General features: G+C 38.5%; 1 protein-coding gene across 1 annotated transcript in view; it reads left to right on the top strand.

Annotated features, from left to right (window-relative positions):
- The first annotated feature begins 8810 nt into the window (after positions 1–8810).
- Positions 8811–23687, top strand: part of LOC134337361 (guanine nucleotide-binding protein G(q) subunit alpha-like) — a 132177-nt gene continuing 117300 nt past the window's right edge. The window contains exon 1 of the mRNA XM_063032299.1: positions 8811–9505. Coding sequence (XP_062888369.1) covers positions 9370–9505 — 136 coding nt within the window. The 5' untranslated portion in view covers positions 8811–9369. The remainder of the gene's footprint in view (positions 9506–23687) is intronic.

The raw sequence follows: 23687 nt of genomic DNA, 5'->3' as shown, positions 1-23687 counted from the left end.
TTGTTCCATGTAGCCAACAAACAGGCAGGCATAGCTGGGACCCATGCGAGTGCCCCTGGCTACCCCTTTTCTTTGAAGGAAGTGGGAGAACCCAAAGGAGAAATTATTAGGAGTGAGGACAAATTCAACAGGGGAACTGGTTCGGTCTAGTTTCCAGAAAGAAACGGAGAGCTTTGAGGCCTTCTCTATCTCCGGAGGCAGCTTATCCACCGACGTCTATTATAAATCAACGGACTCTCACAGATACCTGGACTATACCTTGTCCCAACGTGCTACTTGTAAAAACGCCACTCCCTTCTCTCAATTCCTCCATCTCCGCCACAACTGCTCTCAGGATGAGGCTTTTCATTCTAGAATAAAGGCGATGTCTTCCTTTTTCAAATAAAGGAAATGGACTGCCCAGTCCCTTTATGTTTTTTTTTATATAGTGTAGTGGTTTTTTTTCCCTTTTCATTTAAAACCCAATGTTTTTTCCTTTCTCTTCATAAACTGGTAAGAGGAGAATTGTTATTTTCATTTTTTTATTATATATTTTGTACTAGTTTAACAATATCTATGATTTTGACAATGTCTATTTTAATCTTGGTTTATATTGTTACTGATATATATATATATTTGAACTAATTCTCCTGTTTGTATTTATGCTTTTTTAAAAATCAAAAAAAAGATTTATAAAGAAAGAAGAAAGAAAGAAAGAAAGAGGCTTCCCTTCCTCCATCATCAACGCTGCCCTCAACTGCATCTCTTCCATTTCACACACGTCTGCTCCTACCCCATCCTCTGGCCACGCTACCAGGGACAGGGTTCCTCTTGTCCTCACCTATCACCCCACCAGCTTCCGCGTCTAGCACATAATTCTTCGAAACCTCCTCCACCGCTTACTAGATCCCACCCCCAAACACGCTCCCCCCCCTCCAACTTTCTGCTTTCTGCAGGAATCCCTCCTTATGCAACGCCATTTGTCCCACCCCACTGATCTCCCTCCTGGCACTTATCCTTGCAAGCGGAACAAGCCCTTCACCTGCCCCTACACCTCCTCCCTCTCTACCATCCAGGGCCCTAAACAGTCCTTCCAGGTGAGGTGACACTTCACCTGTGAGTCTATTGGGGGCCTTGTACTCTGTCCGGTGCACCCGGTACAGCCTCTTGTATTTTGGTGAGACCTGACGTTGATTGGGAGACCACTTGACAGAGCATCTACGGTCTCTCTGCCAGAACAAACGGCATCTCCCAGTGGCCACCCATTTTAATTCCACTTCCCATTCTGATATGTTCATCCATGTCAGGATAAGGCCAAATTTAGTTTGGAGGAACAACACCTTATAACCCATTTGGGTAGGCTTCAACTGGATGGCATGAACATTGATTTCTCAAACTTCTAGTAATGCCTCCAACTCCACCCCCGCCCCTTAACCATTTTCCATCCCCTTGTCCCTCTCTCATGTCATCTCCTTGCCCGCCTAACGCCTCCTTCCGGTGCTCCTTCTCCACCCCCCCACCTTTCTTCTTTCTTCCATGGCCTACTGTCTCTTTCACCAATCAACTTTCTAGCTCTTTGCTTCATTCCTACCCCCTCCGTTTCACCTATCGCCTGGCGTTTCTCTCTCTACTCCCCCCACCTTTCATATCTTCTTCTCAGCTTTTTTTTCTCCAGTCCTGCTGAAAGACTTAGCCCGAAACGTCACCTGTACTTTTTTCCATAGATGCTGCCTGGCCTGCTGAGTTCCTCCAGCATTTCGTGTCTGTTGCTCGGATTGCCAGCATCTGCAGACATTCTCTTGTTTGTGATCAGAAAATGTAGCTTTCAGTTACGAGAATGGGAGATGCATAAAGTTTTCCAGGGACAGAATGGGAGGTAAACCTTGTCCTCTTCTGGGCGATAGATTCTGAAATTGTGCTGAATAGTCCTGGTTTATATAATGCTATAGGTGCAAAAATATTTCCAACATAGTGGTGAATTGCAGTTGTGCATTTTCAAAAGATTTTCTTTACATGACAAATTGGATAATGCAGGGGTTCACAGTAATACTTACACTGGAAATACCCAGACCATGAAGTTCTTAATGGCGTTCTTCACAGTTGATTTGATATTGGTTCTGCCAAATTCTGATACCAAGATCTAGGTAAAACCATGTTAAACATTCAGGGCAAAGCTGGTGTTTAACAGCAGGAGGAGCTCCCCAATCTGTCCTACTTAAAGATATTCTCAAAGATTTGCAAATTTAATTAAAGGTTGGTTGTTTCAAGGAAACAACATTTATTCACTGAAATTGCGAGATAATGTTATATTTTCTGCAGGGCATTCTGTGTCTTTCTAAGTTCAAACTAATTTTATTAACTAAAGACTCAAAGACTTTGTTTATGTATGTTTAGAAGCCAAGGCAACAAACAAAGAAATGTTAGTGCTATACTATGTGACATGTCTAGCAGGTTAGACTGTGTTAATAAAGAAAAAAAAATGAGTCACCATCACAGATGTATCATTTATTAACACAAAAAGGATGGTTCAGCTAGAAGCAGAAAGTCACCTGAAGATGCAGAATCTGATAGGCTCTAGAAGGCTGAACTGTGTTAGATAGAAGTTCATCATACTTACATTATTGTAACAGTGTAGAAAGTCAGCAGCCTACTCAAGCTTTCATTTGCTATTGTCTCATATATTCTTTCCTAATGTGAATGTTACTTTCCTCACCTTTAATTCTCTACCACTTTTTCCAATACTCTTAGATTTCTTTCAGGCTTACCTACTTACTTCGTAAATAATATAATTTCCAACATGATTGGCAAAGAAGATGCCTCTTACACTGAAACAAAGATTTTGTGTCACTGTCTTCCACAAACCAAATATGGTTCTCGAGATTTTGGCTGAACAATTTTTCAAGCCCTTCCTAAGTTACTTTTCATGCCATTTTTATTGAATCTCTGAACCACATTGACACTATCTTCTGCAACAAGCATTGGAACTTTTAAACCGTAGTTTCTTCATTTTGATTCTGAAAATGTTGTTGCCTGGTGATCAGCTTATACTTGAATGAGCCGATGTTTGATCTAGTATTTTTAATGTAAAGTTAATAATAGGACCAATGGTGTATCAATGTAATTTTGTATTTGTTTTGAAGACTGAGGACTGTGTGAGGAGATACAAGAGAAGCTGGAGTAAAGCATAAACTGGTGGAGCAACACAGTGGGTCAAGCAGCATCTCTGGAAAAAAAGGGATAGCCAACATTACATCCCAGTCCAAATCATTGATTATCGCTGTGTATCCATAAGTGCTGCTTGACCCACTGAGTTCCTCCAAAAGTGTGTACTTATCGGATGATCTTCAGTGTACACGCTAAGATTAGTATTCCTTTGCTGTTCTAGTTGCCGACATGTCTGACAATGACTATTATACCCCGTATATTTATTAATGCTTATGAGAAAATAAACCCATTTTGGGAACCATGAAGATCTAATTTTACAAATATATATATGTTTTTTTCCATTATTAGTATAATAGTTTCAATAAAAATAAAATGGCATACGTCAAAGATTGCTCAATTATTATAGTTAAAGGTAGCCAATGGCTCTGTCACAAAGTCTTTCAAGCACAACTGTTATGTTGAAGGGGAGGGGGAGAGGGAGACTGACTGTGTGGCGGGCCACTCCTCACATAGACATTTTTGCAGTATTTTCCCTTTATTTTACAAGGTCGAGTTGCGATCTTGACACTCAACCCAGCACGGATGGAAAGAGTACTCGGGAGCGGACCCGACTAGTTTCGAACCCGGGAACCTCCGCTCCCAGGTTCAGCGCCGATGTCATTGTGCCACCAGCTGGCCCTATGTTGAATTTTGTAAGAAAGCCAAACCAATTCCAATTTGGAGTAGCATATCCAGAAGATAATGGACAAAACCTTCCATTAAAAAACTACGAGTACTAGCTTGAATTTAGTTTCTTAACCATCCCAAATCTCTCTACCTGACTAAGGAGTCCTTACTACCTATCCCATGATCAAGATTTCGGTCAACTACTCCAAAACCACCATATATGGCTTGAGGTATTTTTAAAATTATTTGTTTACTCTATAAATGGGACATAAATATGACTGCGTATTTTTTGTGTCACTGACCTTGAGTCTTCCTATCTTTGAAGCAGCTTTATATGATTATTAGATTCTAATTGTTCTCACTGCTTCTGTAGATTTGTTTTGTTAGTTAGGTAAATTGAGCAGGATTTGGGAAAAAGATAACATGTAGGATGCCTGTCATTGTCTGAATTCTGAAAATTTGTGCATAATGATCTTTTCTTCAGGGGACCACAAACTCCAATGTTACTGTGGTACAAAGAAATGAGCCATCACTGTTCCATCAATGTGCTAAGTCAGGGCTTCCCAACCTGGGGTCCACAGACCCCTCAGTTAATAGTAAGGCTCCATTGCTTAAAAAAAAGTTGGGAACTCCTGTACTAGGTGCATGCCTATCCTGTTTTGCACATTTTCATAGTAATTCTAAAAAGTGAAAATGCCCATGGGCACCAATGGATTTTAATGAGGAAAAGTCAGTCCAACTAGAATAATTGGCAAGAGTCAAAAAGCAAGAAATTTATAATATAGTGAATAGCAAATTGTGACTGTTGCACCCAAACTGATAATCTCAGCTATTCATACAATTTTGAGAAAGTAGCTCATCTGATGGGCCCACCGAAGGACAATTCAAGCTTTTGAAATAGAAATGTAATGATATCACTCAGAAACCTGCCATGGATGGCCCCAAGCACAGCTGCGAAAGGAAGAGGGTGGACTTGGGGCTAGCAACCCCATCGCGTAAAAACCCAAGGCTAAAGAAACACCATCAGAAGCTCCAAAGACTGCAACCCCGGGAGAAGAAGAATTTTACCAAAAAGATAGCCTACACCTAGGGTCAACTTGAAAGAGGACTCTGGCAAGCTGCTGTCGGTTACCTGTGAGGTGGTGGGCTTAAATAAAAGTAAGTACATCAGTCTAGGAAATTACTAAAAAAAACACCGTCAACTAAGTTTAGTCAAATTCAAAACTGTCTGTAATCCAAATATGGGTTTTCCAAGGTTTATCTCTAACTGCACACAAATGACTATTAGGAATCATAGCTACGGAATCATGTTATGTTAACATCAGAAGTCAGAGATGGTAATTCTTCAAGACAGGTTGAAACTGACTTTCAAAGGCTACATTTTATACTTACAAATGTCTTTTGAAAGCTTAATCCTAGAGCAGGATAACAGGGAGGTTCGGAAAAATGTCACTGATTAATCATGAAAACTAAGACATGGAAAAGAAAAGTGTAATTAATGACTAGATTGGAAGAACACAAGATCATGTCAACGATGCAATGTTTGGGCTTCAAATCAGAACTTTTTAAAAAAACTCAATATACTGTGCAAAAGGCATAACTTTGTAAGGAACAGTACAAACTATTAAACTGAATGATACCTCAAGCTCAAATGCATTTCCATTCCATTTCTCTTGATGTTATGAGGCCTCGACAATTTGAAAAATGTCACATATAATGATGAACTGAATGCCGGTAGCTCCAAGATAGACAGAAAAAAATCATAGGATTACAAAAAGGATGTACAGCACAAGAACTGGCCCAACCAGTCCATGTTAGCAATTACGCTCTACTTGAACAGTCTCTCATTATTTCTCATCTAATATTGGCATAATATTCGGAAGAACTTCCACATCACTTTCAGAATGTTCTAAGTTCTTTCTGAAGTATTACCACAGAATTAGAATCATAGAATGGTTAAGGCATGGAGAGAGGACACTCTGTCCATGGAATTTGTACCAGTTCTCTGCAAGTGCAATGAAGCATTTCCTTATCTGCTGCCCATAGTATTGCAGATTATTTCCTTTGCTACTTTTCCAGCTCCCATGAACACTACAACTGAACTTACTTCCACATCAAGACACACTCTACACACCCCAGCTCCCACCATTTCATTGGCACATTAACAGTTCAATGCTTAATCTACCAGCCTGCCCATGTTTTGGAGTAGAGCATTCTAAAGAAACTTTTAAGGAGTCACATGGAGAACATGCAAACTGAAGGTCAGGACTGAACCGGACGGGGTCTTTGGAGCTGTGAGGAAGTAGCATTAATGTTTGCACCTGTGCAGTGCACTGTATGCAAAAACCTGTATCTTTTTTCAAGCTCATAACTTCAACAGGATTCTACACCAAACACACCTTTACCTCCCCCCCCCCCGCCACCCAACTCTCCGCAGGGATTGCTCACTCCATGAATCCCTTGTCTATTCATCCCTCCCTACCAATCACCTTCCTGACACTTATCCCTGTTACTGGAAGAAGCACTACACATGTCCAGTCACCTCCATTCAGGGCTCCAGGGGAGCCAACATTTCACCTGCAAGCCTATAGGGATCATCTACAGTATCCAGTCTTCCCAATGCAACCTCCTCTAAATTGGCGAAATCTGATGTAGATTGGGGGACTGCTTTGTACAGCACCTTCGCTCCAACCTCAACCATACAATTCCAATTTTCACTCCTGTCTGACATGTTGGTGGCCTTCTCTACTGCCACAATGCAGCCATTCTCAGGATGGAGAAGCAACACCTCATAGTCTGTCTGGGTAGTCTTCAACCGGATGGCATCGACATCAATTTCTCTAACTTCCAGTAATTTACCCCATTTCCCTCCTTCTTCCATTCCCCATTCTGGCTCCCCTCTTACCTTCTCTCTTCTCACCTGCCAATCACCTCCCCCAATGCCCCTCCTCCTTCCCTTTCTCCCATGGCCCACTCTCCTCTACTATCAGATACATCCTTCTTCAGCCCTTTACCTTTTTCACCTATCACTTCCCAGCTTCTCACTTAGTCACACCTTCCAGTTTGTAGCCCTTCCCCTCTCCCCACTTTCTTATTCTGGCTTCTTCCCCCTTCCTTTCCATCCCCGATTAAAAGTTTCAGCCTGAAACATTGACTGTTTATTCCTTTCCATAGATACTGCTTGACCTGTTGAGTTCCTAAAGCATTTTGTTTATGTTACTAAGTGAGGGAAAATATCAGTTGGGACTCTGGAGACACACATTGGCCTTATTCAAAATATAATCTTTTACATCTACTTGAATGAATAAACAGAGAAAAATCTGCCATCATATCCAAAAATCAGTACCACACGGAGATGAGATTTTTGTGGTCAAATCTCTCAACCAGAACTTGAACCTCTGCTTAAGATGCACGTGTGCTACCCCAGAACTACAGCTGGTAGTCACCGTTTTATGGTTATTGTATAGATGGAGTGCGAAGATATATTTAAATCACATGGAAATAACATAGTAGAGTGGTTGGACTATAAAAGTGGCAATTTAAGGTAGATAATTACACAATAAAGCACAGAATTATTTTGCACACATTGGGAATTAACTTCACAGTTGAACCTACAGCTGTACTATTCAGCCATATTTTAAAACAAATGTATATAAATATCCCTTTTAACATATAATCAGAAAAGGTACATGACAAATAAAAACAGGAGTGAACCGTTAGGTCCCTTTTCATCTGGTGTCACTTTCTCACTAATTCCATATCCCTTGATTACCTTTCTATTGATAAACATATTAAATTGTCTTGAATATTCCCACCAATTGAGCCTCCACCGTCTTCTTGGGAATTAGGGTGGCGCCGTAGCATAGTGATTAACGCAATGCTTTCCAGTACGAGTGACATAGGTTCAAATCCTACCATCGCCCGTAAGGAGTTTGTACGTTCTCCCTCTGACCACATGGATTTCCTCCAGGTGCTCCAATTTCCTCCCACAGTCCAATGACGTACCCATTGGTAGGTGGTCGTTGGAAATTGTCACCTGATTAGGTTAGGATTAAATCAGGGAATTTTTTTTTGGGAGGGGTGCATAGTGTGAAGGGCCAGAAGTGCCTACTCTGTGCTGAATCTCAAATAAAATAAATTCTAAATGTTGATTACACTCTGCAAAAAGAAATTTCTTTCCATCCTTTCCCTTAATCGTCAGTTGCAAAATTTATTTTTTGCATTTTTTAATGTAATTTATAGATTTTTATGTCTATTCACAGTATTGCTGCTGCAAAACAACTAATTTCATGTCATATGTCAGGAATAATAAGTGATTCTAATTCTTTCTGAAATTGTTCTGGCCAGGAGAAATCTCTTCATTTACCCTGTCAACAAACAGCCAAATAATCTACTTGATTAAAAGAATTTAGACACATCTATGGAGATAAGAGACAAGTTAATACTTCATGACCAGTGTGTAGTTCTGATACACAAATGAAACAGTTAACATTCTCTCATCTATCATATTATGCTAACTGACCTGGGAATGTATCCAACATTTTGTACTTTATGTCGCAGCTTTCCAGCATTTTTCTTGCACAACGGTGCTTAAAAAAATCAAAACAAACTACGACCTGTGGCAATCAGAGAATATTGGAAACACTAAGTAGGTCAGGGGCAGTGTCGATGGAAAGGATCAGGTTCACTGGATAATGCCGCTTTTCTAATAGAAAATTAAAAAAAAAAGCTAGACGCAATCATCAAAAACTTTATCTGCAGCAAAATGAAAGCCAGTAAATGATCAGCGAAGCTCAGGACGGAGGCATCCTCACCGACCGGCTTCCCTATACCTTGGACATTCCTTATCTCAACGCGTCCTCGCCGGGACCGGCGCGCGCGCTTGCCCGCCCGCCCCGCCGCACCCCTCGGCGTGCGGATCCTCTCGCGCGCGGCCGCCCCGCCCCGTTCGCCGACTGGCGTCCGCCGAGCTTCGGTCTGATTGGCCGCGGCCCGACATCAGTCAAACACACGGCGGGTTCGGGAAGAGCCCCCGAAGCTCCCGAGCCCTTTTTGCAACCCCACCCTGATTCGCGCTCAAACGCCAACTGCCACCGCGTGCGCACGTGAGCGCGCCGATCGCCCTACCTCCCTTCTCACTTTCTCTCTCTCCTCGCCCCTCCTCCCCCACATTCCCCGAGCCTTCGCTTCCGGCCGTCAAGTTGGTACGAACGGGGGTGTGTGTATGTGTGCGAGCGAGTCCAGCGAGGAAGAGGGGACGTTTTATTATTGTTTTCGCTCTAAAATAATCGAAAAAGGAGGAGGCGGTGGCGGTGAACAGTTGGAGCGAGAAGGGAGGAGGAAGCAAAAAAGAATTTGACGGATAGAAGGATTATGTGGGAAAAAATATAACCCGTAAGCGGGTCTTCGTTTTTCTTCCGCCTCCGTTTCTGTTTTTCATTCTTTCCCTTCATGTCGGCGTTTCTGTGAGGAGAAAGTCATTCCTTCCTCTTGTCCCCCTCCCTTCCTCCCCACCGACCCCCTTCGGCCAGCCCCCCTCTACAAAATACCTCAGGCTTCATGACTCTCGACTCTATCATGGCGTGCTGCCTTAGCGAAGAGGCGAAAGAATCCAAGAGAATCAACGCCGAGATAGAGAGGCAGCTGCGACGGGACAAGCGGGATGCGCGCAGGGAGCTGAAGCTGCTGCTTCTGGGTGAGTAAAGGCCGGAGAAAAGGGGAGGAGAAGTGGCGGGGGGGGGGTGGCGGGCAGAAGATAGAGAAATCCCCCCCGCCCATCATTATCCCCCTCTTCTCTCCCTCACCATTCTCACCCTTTCTGATTCCTTCATATTGGATTTCACCCCTCCTTTCTTCTGCATTCCCAGGGATTTTTTTTCTGTGTGTTTGTGTTAAACACCGTTTTCGTTTGGGAACTTGACACGCAAGACATGTAATTGGGTTTCGTTTGCTTGAAGAACGAGGAGGGAGAATGTTGAGTTTTGTTTTCGTGATCGGATTTTATGTTCCTTCAGCGACCGAGGAGATTGATCAATCCCTTGAAAGGCCTAGCCAAGGCCTGGAATATGGAGTGGCATTTCTGTTAGCTATCGAGAACGTTGCTTGGCTTTTTCCTGTGGTTAAGCATATTTTATTTTTATGTAATTAATGTTGATCCTCGATTCTAAATTGCATTGGGGAAATAATGATTCCCAACAGAACTGCTTAACAGAGTTTAATTATATGGACGGCAGTTTTTTTGCCTTATGTTAAAGGAGACTATTTTTGGTTTATATCGTTGTAATCTCTTTGGTGAATAGTGTGTGTATAGGTGATAAGTTATAGAATTAAAGACTGGAAATGTACAGCAGCATGGGTAACGTGTAGAGTTCACGTTCCTGCTTGACCTTCCCTCAGAATAAGTTGTCAGTTCCGATGAATGTGATGTTATATAGGACTGTCATTGAAGGTTTTCATTCTTTCTGTAAGCCCTATCAACGTTTTAGCTCTTGTGGGTATTTAGACTTGTTAATAAAAGGCTGTATAGGGGTTTGTGTTCATATTATTGTGAAATTTAAATAGCAAGGAATTGATCAAAAGTTTCTCATGAGCCAAAGATTGGTTAGTTTTTGAGTCTAATTGTTAGCTATAATAATTGCCAGTTGGTTGTATGATTTACTCTTTTATATGCTGACCTGTTGTTCAAATAGAGCAAGCAAGCAAACAAATTTACAGAAAACTTGACAATGTCAGTTTCCAGTTTAATTTTGGATAAATATAGAAGTAATGAGTGCCTATAGAAAAATATATATTTTTGTTTATCTTTGTCAAAAAGGCAAGTCAAGTCTCATTGTGGTGAAGGAGAAATGATATTTGTGAGGAATTCTGCCATTTGTACGACTACTGCAGAAAAAAACTTTTTGTTAGGTTGATGCTGTGACCTATCCTTGTGATCTTCACAATCAAAAAGAGCTAATAGAAGGCAGCAACTGATTGGAGTTGTGTGCAACAGTCTGAGATCTTTAGAAAATGTGGAAAAACTGTCTTTTTTCAACTCAATAACCTGCACACAACATTGTGAGCTTATGTTAGATACAACATGGAAAATAGATACGAGTTTTTTTGTTTTTTTAAATCTTCATAGCCTAATTTTATTCCTCCCAATAATTTTGTGGAGAAAAAAAATCTGTGCTTTGTAATCATTTTCGTGTCATAAGTGCTCTCAAAAAAGAGGGAAATATATTTAACTCTTAAGTTATCCATCTTAACATTTCAGTATATGATCTGTATTAATAACTAAAAAGAACTATCAAATTCCAATTTATAGTCTTTATTTTGTTGGTTTATAAGTATTTTTGCATTAATTCCAAGTCATGAGCTTGGAAACAACTTTTAGACTTCTGTCATACAATTGGAGGTGCACAAGAGTATAGTTGTGTGGAAGTATTGAAATTTTTTTCTTTCTTCCTGTTTTTGCCCTCCAGCTGATGGCATGAATGAGATCAGTGTGCAGCCAATTGAGCGGGAACCTGTATCCTTCCAGCCTTTGGCACTGCATGTTTTAGTTGCCTTCCACTTGTTACACTTCTCAATAACCACATTTAACAGTTTCTTATTGACACTTGCCAGTTTTTGTAACACAGCTGTGATTGTCCAATTTTGTAGTTACGAGTACTTCAACTTTGTGTTCCTAATTTGTACATTAATATATACAAGGTCAGAGTGGTATTAACTATTATAAGTACAACTATATGCTTTAGAATATTCTGTGCAAGTATGTACTTGGAAAAGTGGCCGCGGTAAAGTGGTGCCCTTAGCCAGTTTCATGAAAGGCAGAATCAGATGGATTCCCACTATGGTTTATGAAATTCTGTTTTTATTGTTAACACTTATTTGTCCACTTGGAGCTAACATCAGTTTCTTTAGTTTTATTTTGTTGGGATCATTAACAAAGCTAGTTAACACCTTGTTTTATTTCTAGGACCAAATTTTAAATCAGTATCACAGAAAAGATCTTACGTGAAGTGGGTTGTGTCCACTTCAGCCTAGGGAATGTATCTTTGAATTCTGCATGTGATATCATTTAGTCAGGTGTTCAAAGTGAAATAACTGGTATAGGTATATTGAGATGCCTTGGGGGTTGTGTACAGTATTCATTTCGATGGTACGTAAGAGTTTAATCGTCTTTATGTGAATTTAAAAGCAAAACTTGGTAACTATCTTGTAAAGCATAGATTATGTGCACTGTTTTGGGTATTAGGATTAATACGGTATGAATTTAAAAAGACAAACTAGGCAATTTGAACTATGTTTTTAATCTAAGCAAGTATGCAGGAGGCAGTTCAAAATTTGTATTGTAAATTGCGCTGTGGACAGCTGAATGAAATGTATACAAAAACGTTGGCTGTGAGAAGCAGCAGCAGATGTCTCCACCTATAATTGGTTCATAATCTTTGAGCATGGGTAGCTTTTTTTTTAAAGTTGGTATCTTGGATGACAGGTTTTTACTTTTGCCACTTCCATAATTTTAGATCACTAAAAATTGGGAGTCAGTTCTGGCATTATTCCCACATGCTGCATCATAGCAATACATGGATCTTGCTTATGATTACTTGCACTTGAGAAATTTTAAATGCTATGTTGGATAGTTGCCAAGATAAAAATGGGTAATTTACTTTCACAGATTGGAAGCGGGGACATCGGGGAATGCAACAAAATAATAAATTGCCATTATATCAAAATTATACGTCCTATAGCTTTATTAGAGCATTTTCATTTGGTCTGTGAATGCTGGGACAGTACATCTTACCAGTCAATGTACGGATTTTTGTGATGAGTTGTGACTGTAAATAACCAAGAATCAATGGGATGAGTTTGTATTTGTATATAGTTTTTAATGTGACTAAAATCTTCCAAAGTACATCATTAAATGGGAATTTTATCTCAACAGAAGTTGGGGAAACAGCCAAAGAAAGAGTTAAATAGTGGTGATGCTTAGGAACACTTCTGAAAGTAGATAAGATGAAATGAAAGAGCTTTGGAAAGCAGTAATATATATGTGTGACTGTATATCACTCATGATCATATGGAGGAAAGGGCAACTGTTGAATTGGACCCTTGCAGGGCAGATTTTGAGTCTTTGATAAAGAAGTATGTAACTCAAGTCGCCCTTCTTAATATAACTGGTTGCAGCTGATGTATGAATTGGGAAAATTTCAGTAAATTATTCTTGGGATGTTTTTTCCACAGAAATTACCAAGGGATGTTAAGCTCTGATTTTCTTGTCAATTATTGAGATATTTAAAAAAATACACTACTGTTTTAGTTCTTACAGTGCATTGATCATAGTGTTCAACAGTTACAGCAATAACTTGTTTCTGTCATTAGAAAATATGATTGTCTTTCTAGATGAAAATTCCTAAATTGCTTTTCATTTTTAAAGTGTTGCAATGAATGAAGAAACACTTAACTTTGACAAATTGGAATAACTTTCTATCTCCTGGGATTGACGTGAATTTGCTGTCCATTTCATTCTCAGGCAACTTAGTTGTATTCTTTGGGACAATATTAAACGGCTTGAAGAACTGTAGATTGATATATGGGTGTAATATACTATTTCAGGTGAAGTATGGGAAGCAGCAATATTTAAAAACATTGTAGAGCTCTTACAGTTATAAATAAGATACGTTTTGATGAGGAACACTAGAAAATTGGCATATTTGGTGAGTACATGTTCAAATTGAATAACAAATAAAAATGATTTGAATATTGCCTCAACCTGTCATGTTGTGGAAAAATGGTTCAAGAGCAAGGAATTTAAATTAGATGATGCTTATTTTGTTTAAAGGTAATATCATTATGTACTGCATGTCAATCAAAGCTATCAAGCACAAAATAATAATCTGTGGGGTAAAACTGATTCTGCAGAACTTTTATATGTCCTGTACTATGGGTAGGTTGAAGATGTGATAAATCTCTGGATTTTCATCATGTACAGAATCTCATGTTTACGAAATCTATCAACCTTCCTGTTCCATAATAAATCAGTAATGACAAAAACTGCACATTCAAAGTTCTCCATTGCTACCTTATGTTGATTTCCCCTAAAGTTAATAAATCATGTCACTGTATATTACTTTCTATCAGATGTTCACAAGCAAATTTATTAGGCTGGCATTCAGTGGATGATGTACTAATTTAAATTCTACTGTTATTAAAGCAAAATGTATGATTAATACTTAAGATAATTTGATTTTATTGATATTTAAATAATGAAATCGCAGGTATTTTGTTCTCAGTTCTTGGCAAACTGAAAATTTCTAAGATGTTTCTTCTCAAATTCTATCTCTTGCACAAATTGCTAATGTACTCTAGTTTCCTAACAGTAAAATAAAAATTATTATTTTTCAATCTTTGAGATGGCTAATTTGAACTCATGATTTGGAAAGGGATTGAAATTTCACACTCAGTGTTAGTTCACAACTTTATTTTACCATCTTGTACAATGATGCAAACAGTTTGCAATTGTACTACGTGAAATAGTTAAGTTCAATTTTGTCTTGAGCTGGGAAATGGTATTTCTTTTGTAAATGCTGAAGTTCAAAATGTGGTTCCAAATAGGAAGGGAATAAACTGAAACTTCTTAATTTTTAGATATTTTAGCTGGCATTAGCTGTACTTTAGTGTAATATCATGTAATCCATTCCGCTGGTATCTTATTTAACTTGACTGTATAATCCTTTATGGGAAGAGAAGATACCAAAATAATTTTTGTTAGTGTAAGTATTCACTGAAGCTGAAGGGTTTTTTTGTTTAATTACTTTTGTGGAGGTTTACTATGTTTTTGTATTACTGCAGTTAATTTGTGGCAAGGTGATATAATAGGAAACATAGAAATTCAACAGGATTGACAAAGTCAGCATAAATTTATGGAATGGAAATCATGCTTGAAAAAATACCTAAAGGCGTTTTTGTTTTAGCATATTAATTAATGGAGTTTCTGCGGGGGAAACCAGTCAATGATATGTTTGGATTTTCAAAAGCAATTATAAGTACCATATAAGAGTTTAGTGTGCGGAACTAAAACACAAAAAAACTTAAAAGACAGGATCAGTAGGAATAACTGGATCTTGGGGTGGCTGGGAATGACTTTCAGATATTCCAGAATCAGTTCTTGACTTGCAGCTGTTCATACTATATATCAACTGTATATCAGTGATTTGGATGAAGGATGAGCCAAATATTCCCAAGTTTACTAATGAAACAAAACTGTTATGGAGTTTGCAAAGAAACATTAAAATAGTAAGTTAAGAGAATGGGCTAATACACGGCAGATACGGTATGTATCATAGATGAATGTAAAGCTATTTGCATTGCTTTTCAAAACAAAAACAGGAATGCAGAATATAATTTAAATTGAAAGATTGGGAAATACTGATGTATTTGGGTGTCCTTGTATGCCCATCAGTGGAAGCAAACATGCTAGTGCACTAGGCAATAAGGGCAAATGAAGTATTTGCCTTCATTCAGTAAGAAATTTTATTGTACCCTGTTGTATCTGATCATAAAAAAATCAGAATCATTACAAGTGATTTTAATGCTAGGGAAAGAATGTCGTATACAGTTACATAGGGCCTTGTGAGTACATCTGGAGTATTTTGAGCAGGTTTGGGTTCCATAACTGAGACAGGGTATACTTGCTATTGAAGAATTATAGTGAGCATTCACAGAAAGGATTCCAGAGTTAGCTGGGCTATTGTGTCAGTAGAGACTGGGTCAAGTGGGCATATATTCACTAGAGCTTTGAATGAGAGGAAGTGAATTGGAAGGATCAAAACAGATGTATGTAGGACAGTGCTCCCACAGCTGGGTATCTAGAACTGAGGGGAGGAGTCACCATCTTCAAATAATGGTACTAATTTGAACTGAGATGAGAAGAAACTCCTCCATTCAGAATGTAGTGAACCAGTGTAATTCTGTAAATTTGAGGGGAGAGAGATTTTTTGACACAAACATCTAGCAGCATGGAAGAGGGAAGGAACATAATAGTATTGAAATAAACGATCTGAAGCACCATATTGAATAGTGGAGTACTCTTATTTTTTTGCTAATAGGTTCTACAAATTGATCAGTATTTGATAGAGAAGTGATTAATGTATTGTTTTACAGTAAAGAAAATGGCATTCATAACAAACATATTGGAGAACTTAATGTACATTTGAGTCAAAAGAATGAGGCTTTTAGCTGATCCAAAAAAAAGCATGTTTTGATCTAGCTGGCTTCATATTCTGGCTGTACTTTTTAGTAGGTATTATATTCATGCATGAGCAAAAAAATGGTTTAATAATTTGGAAACACTGCATGCCCCTGTAAAACACGAAGCCTTTCTTATTACTTTTAATTCCATGGTTATTATGAATTTTCTAAGTAGTGAGAAAGTAGAATGGGAGGATTGTGATCATGACACAATTTTGAGCGATGCTTTATTCATACTGAATTTTCAGGTTTGAGCAGTTTTATATCAGATAGTAGTAATAACTTTTATATCAAGCTGAAAGCTTTCTCCTACCAACTTCATGGGGAGGACTAGCCATTGTGTTAGAAGTAGTGGAAAAATTAGGGAAACAATTTTAGGATTTTTTTTGAAGGTGGTAAGAAAGATGGCTGGATGGAACAAATATTTTTGTTAACAAAGTGGTTTATCAGAGCTGAATGGACAGTAGTGGAGTTTGTGCTTTAAAGGCAGGTTGGAATCATTAAGGTGAAAGAATGGTTTAAAAATTTTGTATTCAAATCCTATTTGCATAACAAAGGAACATCTTTTATGCAGACTGGAGAACAAAAAACTAGCAGCTGGATTGATGTGTGGGAGGGCTTGTGATATGAGCTAAATGTTATAGTATCCAAGATCAAAGGAGGAAGGCTGATGAAGGTATTGCTGAATGAGCTGGACTCTTTCAGCAGCAGTGGAATTGATGGTAGCACATAATTGGGTGGTGCACCCGGGGAAGAAATTGAGAACGTACATGGAAAACTCATTTAGTGTTATAGTAATGGAATGCATGTATTATATTCTGAATGTTGATAGTTGAATAACTTAGTTAAATATATTAAAAGTGAGAGTAGAGCCTTTTCAATTAAGCAAGTTTTTTTTATAGCAATGCACAAAATTACATAATTAATCCTAGTTTGCTGTAAAAGGATTGGTACTTAGATTACATTGTTCACTGTTAAGTATGATGTAAATTGTCAGGAAATTTTTTGAAATTAACTGCAGAAAATGTCATAGAGGACCAAAAAAATGTAAACTAACATAGAGAAAGGTGTGATTGGATATAACTTGTGTTTGCACAGATTGTCTTTTTTTGTACATGGGCTGTTTATCAGTCTTTGTAATTTTGAGTGATTCCATTGTATTTTTTTGTTTTGCCTGTGAATATGTGCAAGGAAATGAATCTCCAGGTAGTATATGGTAACGTATGTTATTTGGTAATACTTTTGCTTTGAACTTTGAATTTGAATGTTGCATTCAGGATTATTTATTTTCCTGGGATTTTATTTTAGTTTTGAATGATCCATTTGGGAGTTTTCCTCTATGAGTTGTTGTGCTTATGTTCAAAAGTTTGAATCAAGAATGACAGTGGCAGTGTTTTTTTTGTGGCCACATGACTACCCTCATGACTAAAATAGTTACGCTGCTGGTATCACACAGTTAAACCATAGAAACTATACCATTTCATAGTAACCGACTATGCTGAAGTTTGATAAATTTGACACCATAGTTTTTCAGCTTTCTGTTTGCTATTACATTCAAAAAAATTATAGCATAGATTTTTTTATATTTAACTCACTAGGAATGTTTTCTGAGTTGCAGGTGTATGCATAAAATGGAATGCTGTCAACATGTCTACCTTGCCCCATTTCTCCAAAATTATAATGAAAATTATAATTTATAAGGGTTGTATTCTTAGTATCTTAATTGTTAGCTCAATGTATTTGAAATGTTTGGCACTGTTATCAGAATAACTTAATGATTGCACTCTGGAATGCATTTCATATTACTACATAAGTAATTGATAAACTATGTATAATTAATATACACTAACCTTATTTATTAATGCTCTTTATTAGGTAGGGAAGGGTGATGGTCCCAGAATATTGTGCCAAGTAATTGTATAGTGCTAAAGAACTTGAAGTATATCATTTCTAAGGTATTGATGCAGTTTTATCCAAAGCTGAACTCGGTTGCTGTTGATTTATGAATAATCGCCTTGGTTTTAATTCCCACCTTCCTCTTCGTTTTTGTTGTATTAAGAGTACACACTCATTCCTCTCCTAAATGCTTATGAGCGATCAGTTGAGTAACTACTTTGGAGATGCTGAAAACCATCTTGGCTGTGAGAGTTTAGTTATGGAATTATAGACAGGAATGTCTAATCTTAAATACAGTGAAAGGTATAGTAAAGTGTGTTACCAGAAGAAGCATAACACTGGTTCATCCAGACCAAACCAGGGGTTGTTGGAGAAAGAAGTACTATTTACTATAAATTCAGCTTCTTAAGTCACATAAGTCAAGTTCATGTATTTTTTAATTTAAGTCATACATAGAGTAAAATAGCTTTTCAAGACCATGAGACGTAAGAGCAGAATTAGGCCATTCAGCTCCATTGATCTGACTAATTTATTTTCCCCTTTCAATCCCATTCTTGTACCTTCTCCCAGTGACCTTTGCCACCCTTATTAATTAAGAACGTATCAAACTCCATTTTAAATATACTCAATGACTTGGCCTCCACAGCCACCTGTGGCAGTGAAATCCATTGTTTCACCATTCTCTGGCTAAAGAAATTGCTCCTCATCTCCCACTATAGGAAACATCCCCACATCTACTCTATCTAGGCCTTTCAATATTTTGTAGGTTTCAGTGAGATTTCCTCCTCGTTCTTCTAAACTCCAGTAAGTGCAGGCCCAGAGCCATCAAATGCCTCTAATTCATTAACACTTTTATTCCCGATATCATTCTTGTAAACCTCCTCTGGACCCTCTCCAATGCCAGTACATCCCTTAGATATGAGGCCCAAAACTTCTCCAATCTCCTAATGTGGCCTGGCCAATGCTTTATAAAGCCTCAGTGTTAATCCTTGTTTTATGCTTGCATTATTATAACCTGTGTTTTATGTAAAAGACTTGTAGAAGAGGACATAGATAATGTGAACTTAAATTACATTAAACAACAATCACCTGTCCAGCTCTCGGCTCTATCCCTCCCCCTCCTGTCTTCTCCTATCATTTTGCATCTCCCCCTCCCCCTCCAGCTTTCAAATCCCTTACTCACTCTTCCTTCAGTTAGTCCTGACGAAGGGTCTCGGCCTGAAACGTCGACTGCGCCTCTTCCTATAGATGCTGCCTGGCCTGCTGCGTTCACCAGCAACTTTGATGTATGTTGCTTAAATTACATTAATTTATACAAGGGTGCAAAATAATGAACTACACTAGTACAAAATTGAGAAAGCTGTTAAGACTGGTTATCAGCTTGTTTCTTGTCCCTTAGTTCTCAAGCTTTGAATAGTGTTGGCCAAAAAGTCACCAAGAATGTAGTGCATCATTCTATACTTGTTCTAGGTATAGCTGCAAAAACAGTTAAGTATTTCCTGGTTAATGTTAGCAGCCCATTGATACAATGTATGAAACATTTTTCACATTTCTCTTGGAAAAATGTTTTTGTTACTGTTTTAGATGCCTCAAACAAATTGATAGGACTGCTTTAACAGGGTTTTCCAAATCTCCAAACTTCAAGGCAAGGGCCAATTGTTTCATAGTCACTAATCTGTACCCTTCACAAGTTCACACTATCATGAGGTGGACAAATGAGTTTGTGAGATGGGCAGAGCAATGGCAGATTACTATTGTGTTGCATTTTGGATAAAATAATACAGCTGATCATTCACAATGAATAAAACCATAGAAGTATTAAGGAACTGAGGGACTTTAGCAGCGCAGATGGTGGTTAAAAGGCATCCAGAATAATTGCCTTTTGATTACCAGACCATAGAAAATAATATCATGGAGGTTATGCTACATCTACAGTATATAGAGCGTTTGTTAAATAACAGTGGGTGTACTGTGTACAGCTTTGTTTGCCATTCTATGAGATTGGTGTAATTGCACTGAGGAGAATAACCTGAATGCTCTCTGGTATGGAGTGCTTCAGTTATGAAGAAAGGCTAGATTGGCTGGGTTTGTTATCTTTGGAACAGCAGAGAATGATGGGGACTTTAAAGAAGTGTATAAAATTTGACGGGTAAATAGAGTAGATGCTAGAAAACACTTCTCTGTAACAGGCATATCTAAATCCAGGGGGAATCAGTTTTAGGTAAGGGAGAAAAGGCCTAGAGATGAAAAGCTTCGTGAAGTTTGGAATTTAAAATGTATTGCTTGATAGGAAGTGGAAGCAGGTCCTTAGAGAGGGTTCAGAAGTGGAAAAAGTGAACAAGTTCCTGGGTGTCGATATCTCTGAGGCTAATCTGGACCTGACATTGATGCAGCTATACAAAAGCTAGGCAGTGACTATATTTCATTAAGCATTTAAGGAAGTTTGATATGTTACTGAAAAAATTCACAAATTTCAACAGATTTACCATGAAGAGCATTCTAATTGACTGCATCACTATCTGCTATGGGAGAGCTACTGAACGGGATTGAGATGAGCTACAGACAGTTGTAAAATTAGTCAGCTCCATCATTGGGCACTAGCCTCCGTAATATCCAGGACACCTTCAACGAGTGGTGCCTCAAAAAGATGGTGTTCATCATTAAGGATTCCCATTTACCCAGGATGTGCCCTCTTCCCATTGCTACCATCAGGAAGGAGGTACAGAAGCCTGAAGACATATACTCAATGATTCAGGAGCAGCTTCTTCCGCTTTGCCGTCTGATTTCTGAATAGTCATTGAACCCATGAGCACTACGTCACTACTTTAATTCTTTTATTTTATGCTACTAATTTAATTTACTTATTTTACATATTTATATTTGTGTGTATATAATGTGTGTGGGTGCATGTATACATACATACACACACATACACTTCACTTTTTTCTATTATTATGTATTGCATTGTACTACTGCTGTAAATTAGCAAATTTCACGACATATGCCAGTGATATTAAACTTGATTCTGATTCTCAAAAGAAATGAACAGGATCCAGATAAGTGCTTGAATTGCCAAGTACTTATAAATGGCTTGAGTTAGATTGATATTTGATAGCAGGTAAGAGTGTGGTATGTCAAAGTTTCTGTGCTTGTGGTTCCATAGATATAGTTCTATTATTGTAATTTGGGGGAAGTTACTGGGACTTGCACGGAACAGTGTGTAGGAGAGTATTTTTATCACAAAGTGATAACAGCTTTAACAGCTGGATTTCCAATAGTCATACAGCATTGATACAAGCCCTTTAGCCCAACAGCTCTATGTTGGCCACCAATCACCAATTTACATAATCCCACTTTTATTCCCCCCCCCCACATTCTTTTTAACTCCTCTTCAATTTTACCACTAACTACAACTAATTTTACCACTAGGTGCAATTAATTATGGACAAAACAGCTTCAGAGTTCAAAGTAAATTTATTAAAGTACAAGTATGAAACCACGTCACCTTGAGATTAATTTTCTTGCAGGTGTATACAGTAGAACAGAGATGTACAGTCGGCCTTCCTTACCCGCGAGTTCCGCATGCACAAGTTCTCTCTCCAGCACTCGTTCGAGCATTGTTCACCTCGTGTCTTGTTCGTTTGCTTTTGTTTCTATGAAAAAATGGCTCCTAAAAAGCAATTACATGGTCAAAGTATTTCCTCAAAGACTAAGACAGAGCGTTAAATGCTATCTCTTGCCGAGAAATTAGAAATATTAGATCTTTTGAAAAGTGGCATGTCGCATTCCGAAGTGGGCGTAAGGTCGGTAAGAACGAATCGAGTATTTGCATAATAAAGCAGAAAGAAGCTGAAATTCGTGGAAGTGTTAGTGCTAGGGATGGCTGGCTATGTAAAGCACTACAGCCTCAAGAACTTAAAGATCATGGGAGAATCGGGATTGGCTGATGCTAAGGCAGCATCAGCATTCTCAGAAGAGCTACAATAGTTGCGTCTGTACTGAACATGTACAGACTTTTTTTCTTGTCATTATTCCCTGAACAATACAGTACAACTATTTACATAGCATTTACAGTGTATTGGGTATTATAAGTCAACGGAACAGAAACTGCGGGCAGCGGGTGCTGTGCTGGGTTCTAAAGTCCAGTGGCACTGAGACAGGTTAAATAAGGTCCGGAGCTACCCCGGGTCCTAAAGTCCACCCGCACAGGTTAAATAAGGGACTTCAGCATCCACGTTGTTTGGTATCCGCGGGGGGTCTCGGAACCAATCCCTCGCGGATAAGGAGGGCCGACTGTACAAATGAATCAGTGAAAATCTATGCACAAACAAGGCTTGACAATCAAAAGACAGGTTTTGCCTGTGATGGTGGACACAGTGCAGCCCCACTTTTAGTATTTTTTGTTCATGGATATTGGTGTTTCCAAACCTGGCTGTGATCTAACCAGTCATGATATTCTCCATTATGCGTTTGTAGAAGTTTGTCAAGTTTTTTTGATGACCTGTGGAATCTGCATAAACTTCGAAGACAGTCGAGGTTGTCATGCCTTCATTGTGGTGGCATTTGTGTGCTGGCCACTGGGCATATCCTCTGACATGGTAATACCAAGACTTTAAAGTTACCAACCTTCTCCACCTCCAATCCCCGAATGAGAACTGGCTCATGGTCTTGTTCTGGTTTTGTGCTAGTTGGCCCGAAGATTGAGGTGTGCTTGTTAAAATTGCCATACTTTCATATTTTGATTTGTGTACTACATGAGACTACAAGTTATAATTTGTTGCTGAAAAATCAACCAGGAGAGTGGTGAGCAGCTGATCTGCACAGATAAGGAAAGTCTGTAGCTACTTCTCAGTCTGTGCTACGGGAGGCGGTCAGATGTTGTGGTTAGAACGGATTCATCTAAAACAGTATTTGATAATCTGCATTTTGCAGCATTACCGGCAAGTGCATCCCTAGAATCCCAAGATCAAAACTGTATATTTGTGTCATTTTATCAAATCCATTTCATGTCCTTTTCTACTCCAACCTCCTTTCAATATATAAAAAACCCTTATTTATTTTCATACTCATGCGTAAATTTTCTTCTGTGCACTCTGCTAATACAACTATTTAACATTGTAAAATACTTTGCCAGAATTCAAAAAATGGAAATTTTTCATTTTTCCAAGTATTATATTCTTTCTGCCACCTTTCCTGCTTCAAATATCTATCCATTTGTAAAATAATTTGATTTATTTGTCACATGTACATTGAAACAAAGAAGTGCTTTGTGTCACCATCCAGCATGGTTGGAGGATGTGCTGGGGACAGCCCGCAAGTGTTGCCGTGCTTCTTGCATCATTCTAACTGCTATGCTACTGCGTCACCCAGTACAGTATAAACTTCTAGTGTACTCCTAAGCAATTATTTGCCCACATGTTTTTTGTATCATTGATAAACATGGATGTATTTCATTTATTCATTTTTGTCATAGATCATAAACCAACATGTATGAACAAATGCTTGACGCGTTTATTTGCTTATTCTGAAGTAAGAATACATTCGGAAAACAACTGAAATGCATTATTTTGCTTTGCGCAACACCATTAAATGAGTCCATATGCAACTGAATAAAATCTAATATGGTCACATTAAAAGCCATGATTTTTTCCAGCTATTTGTACAGAGTTATACCGTTTGGTGACAATTGCTAATTTATTTCAAGTGTGCAAAGGTAATAAATGTTACAGTTATAGTTAATGTCCTTC

Source organism: Mobula hypostoma, chromosome 24 (genome assembly GCF_963921235.1).
Source record: "Mobula hypostoma chromosome 24, sMobHyp1.1, whole genome shotgun sequence".
Classification (NCBI taxonomy): domain Eukaryota; kingdom Metazoa; phylum Chordata; class Chondrichthyes; order Myliobatiformes; family Myliobatidae; genus Mobula; species Mobula hypostoma.
Note: the sequence above shows the minus strand (reverse complement) of the source record. Positions and strands in the feature narration are given on the sequence as shown.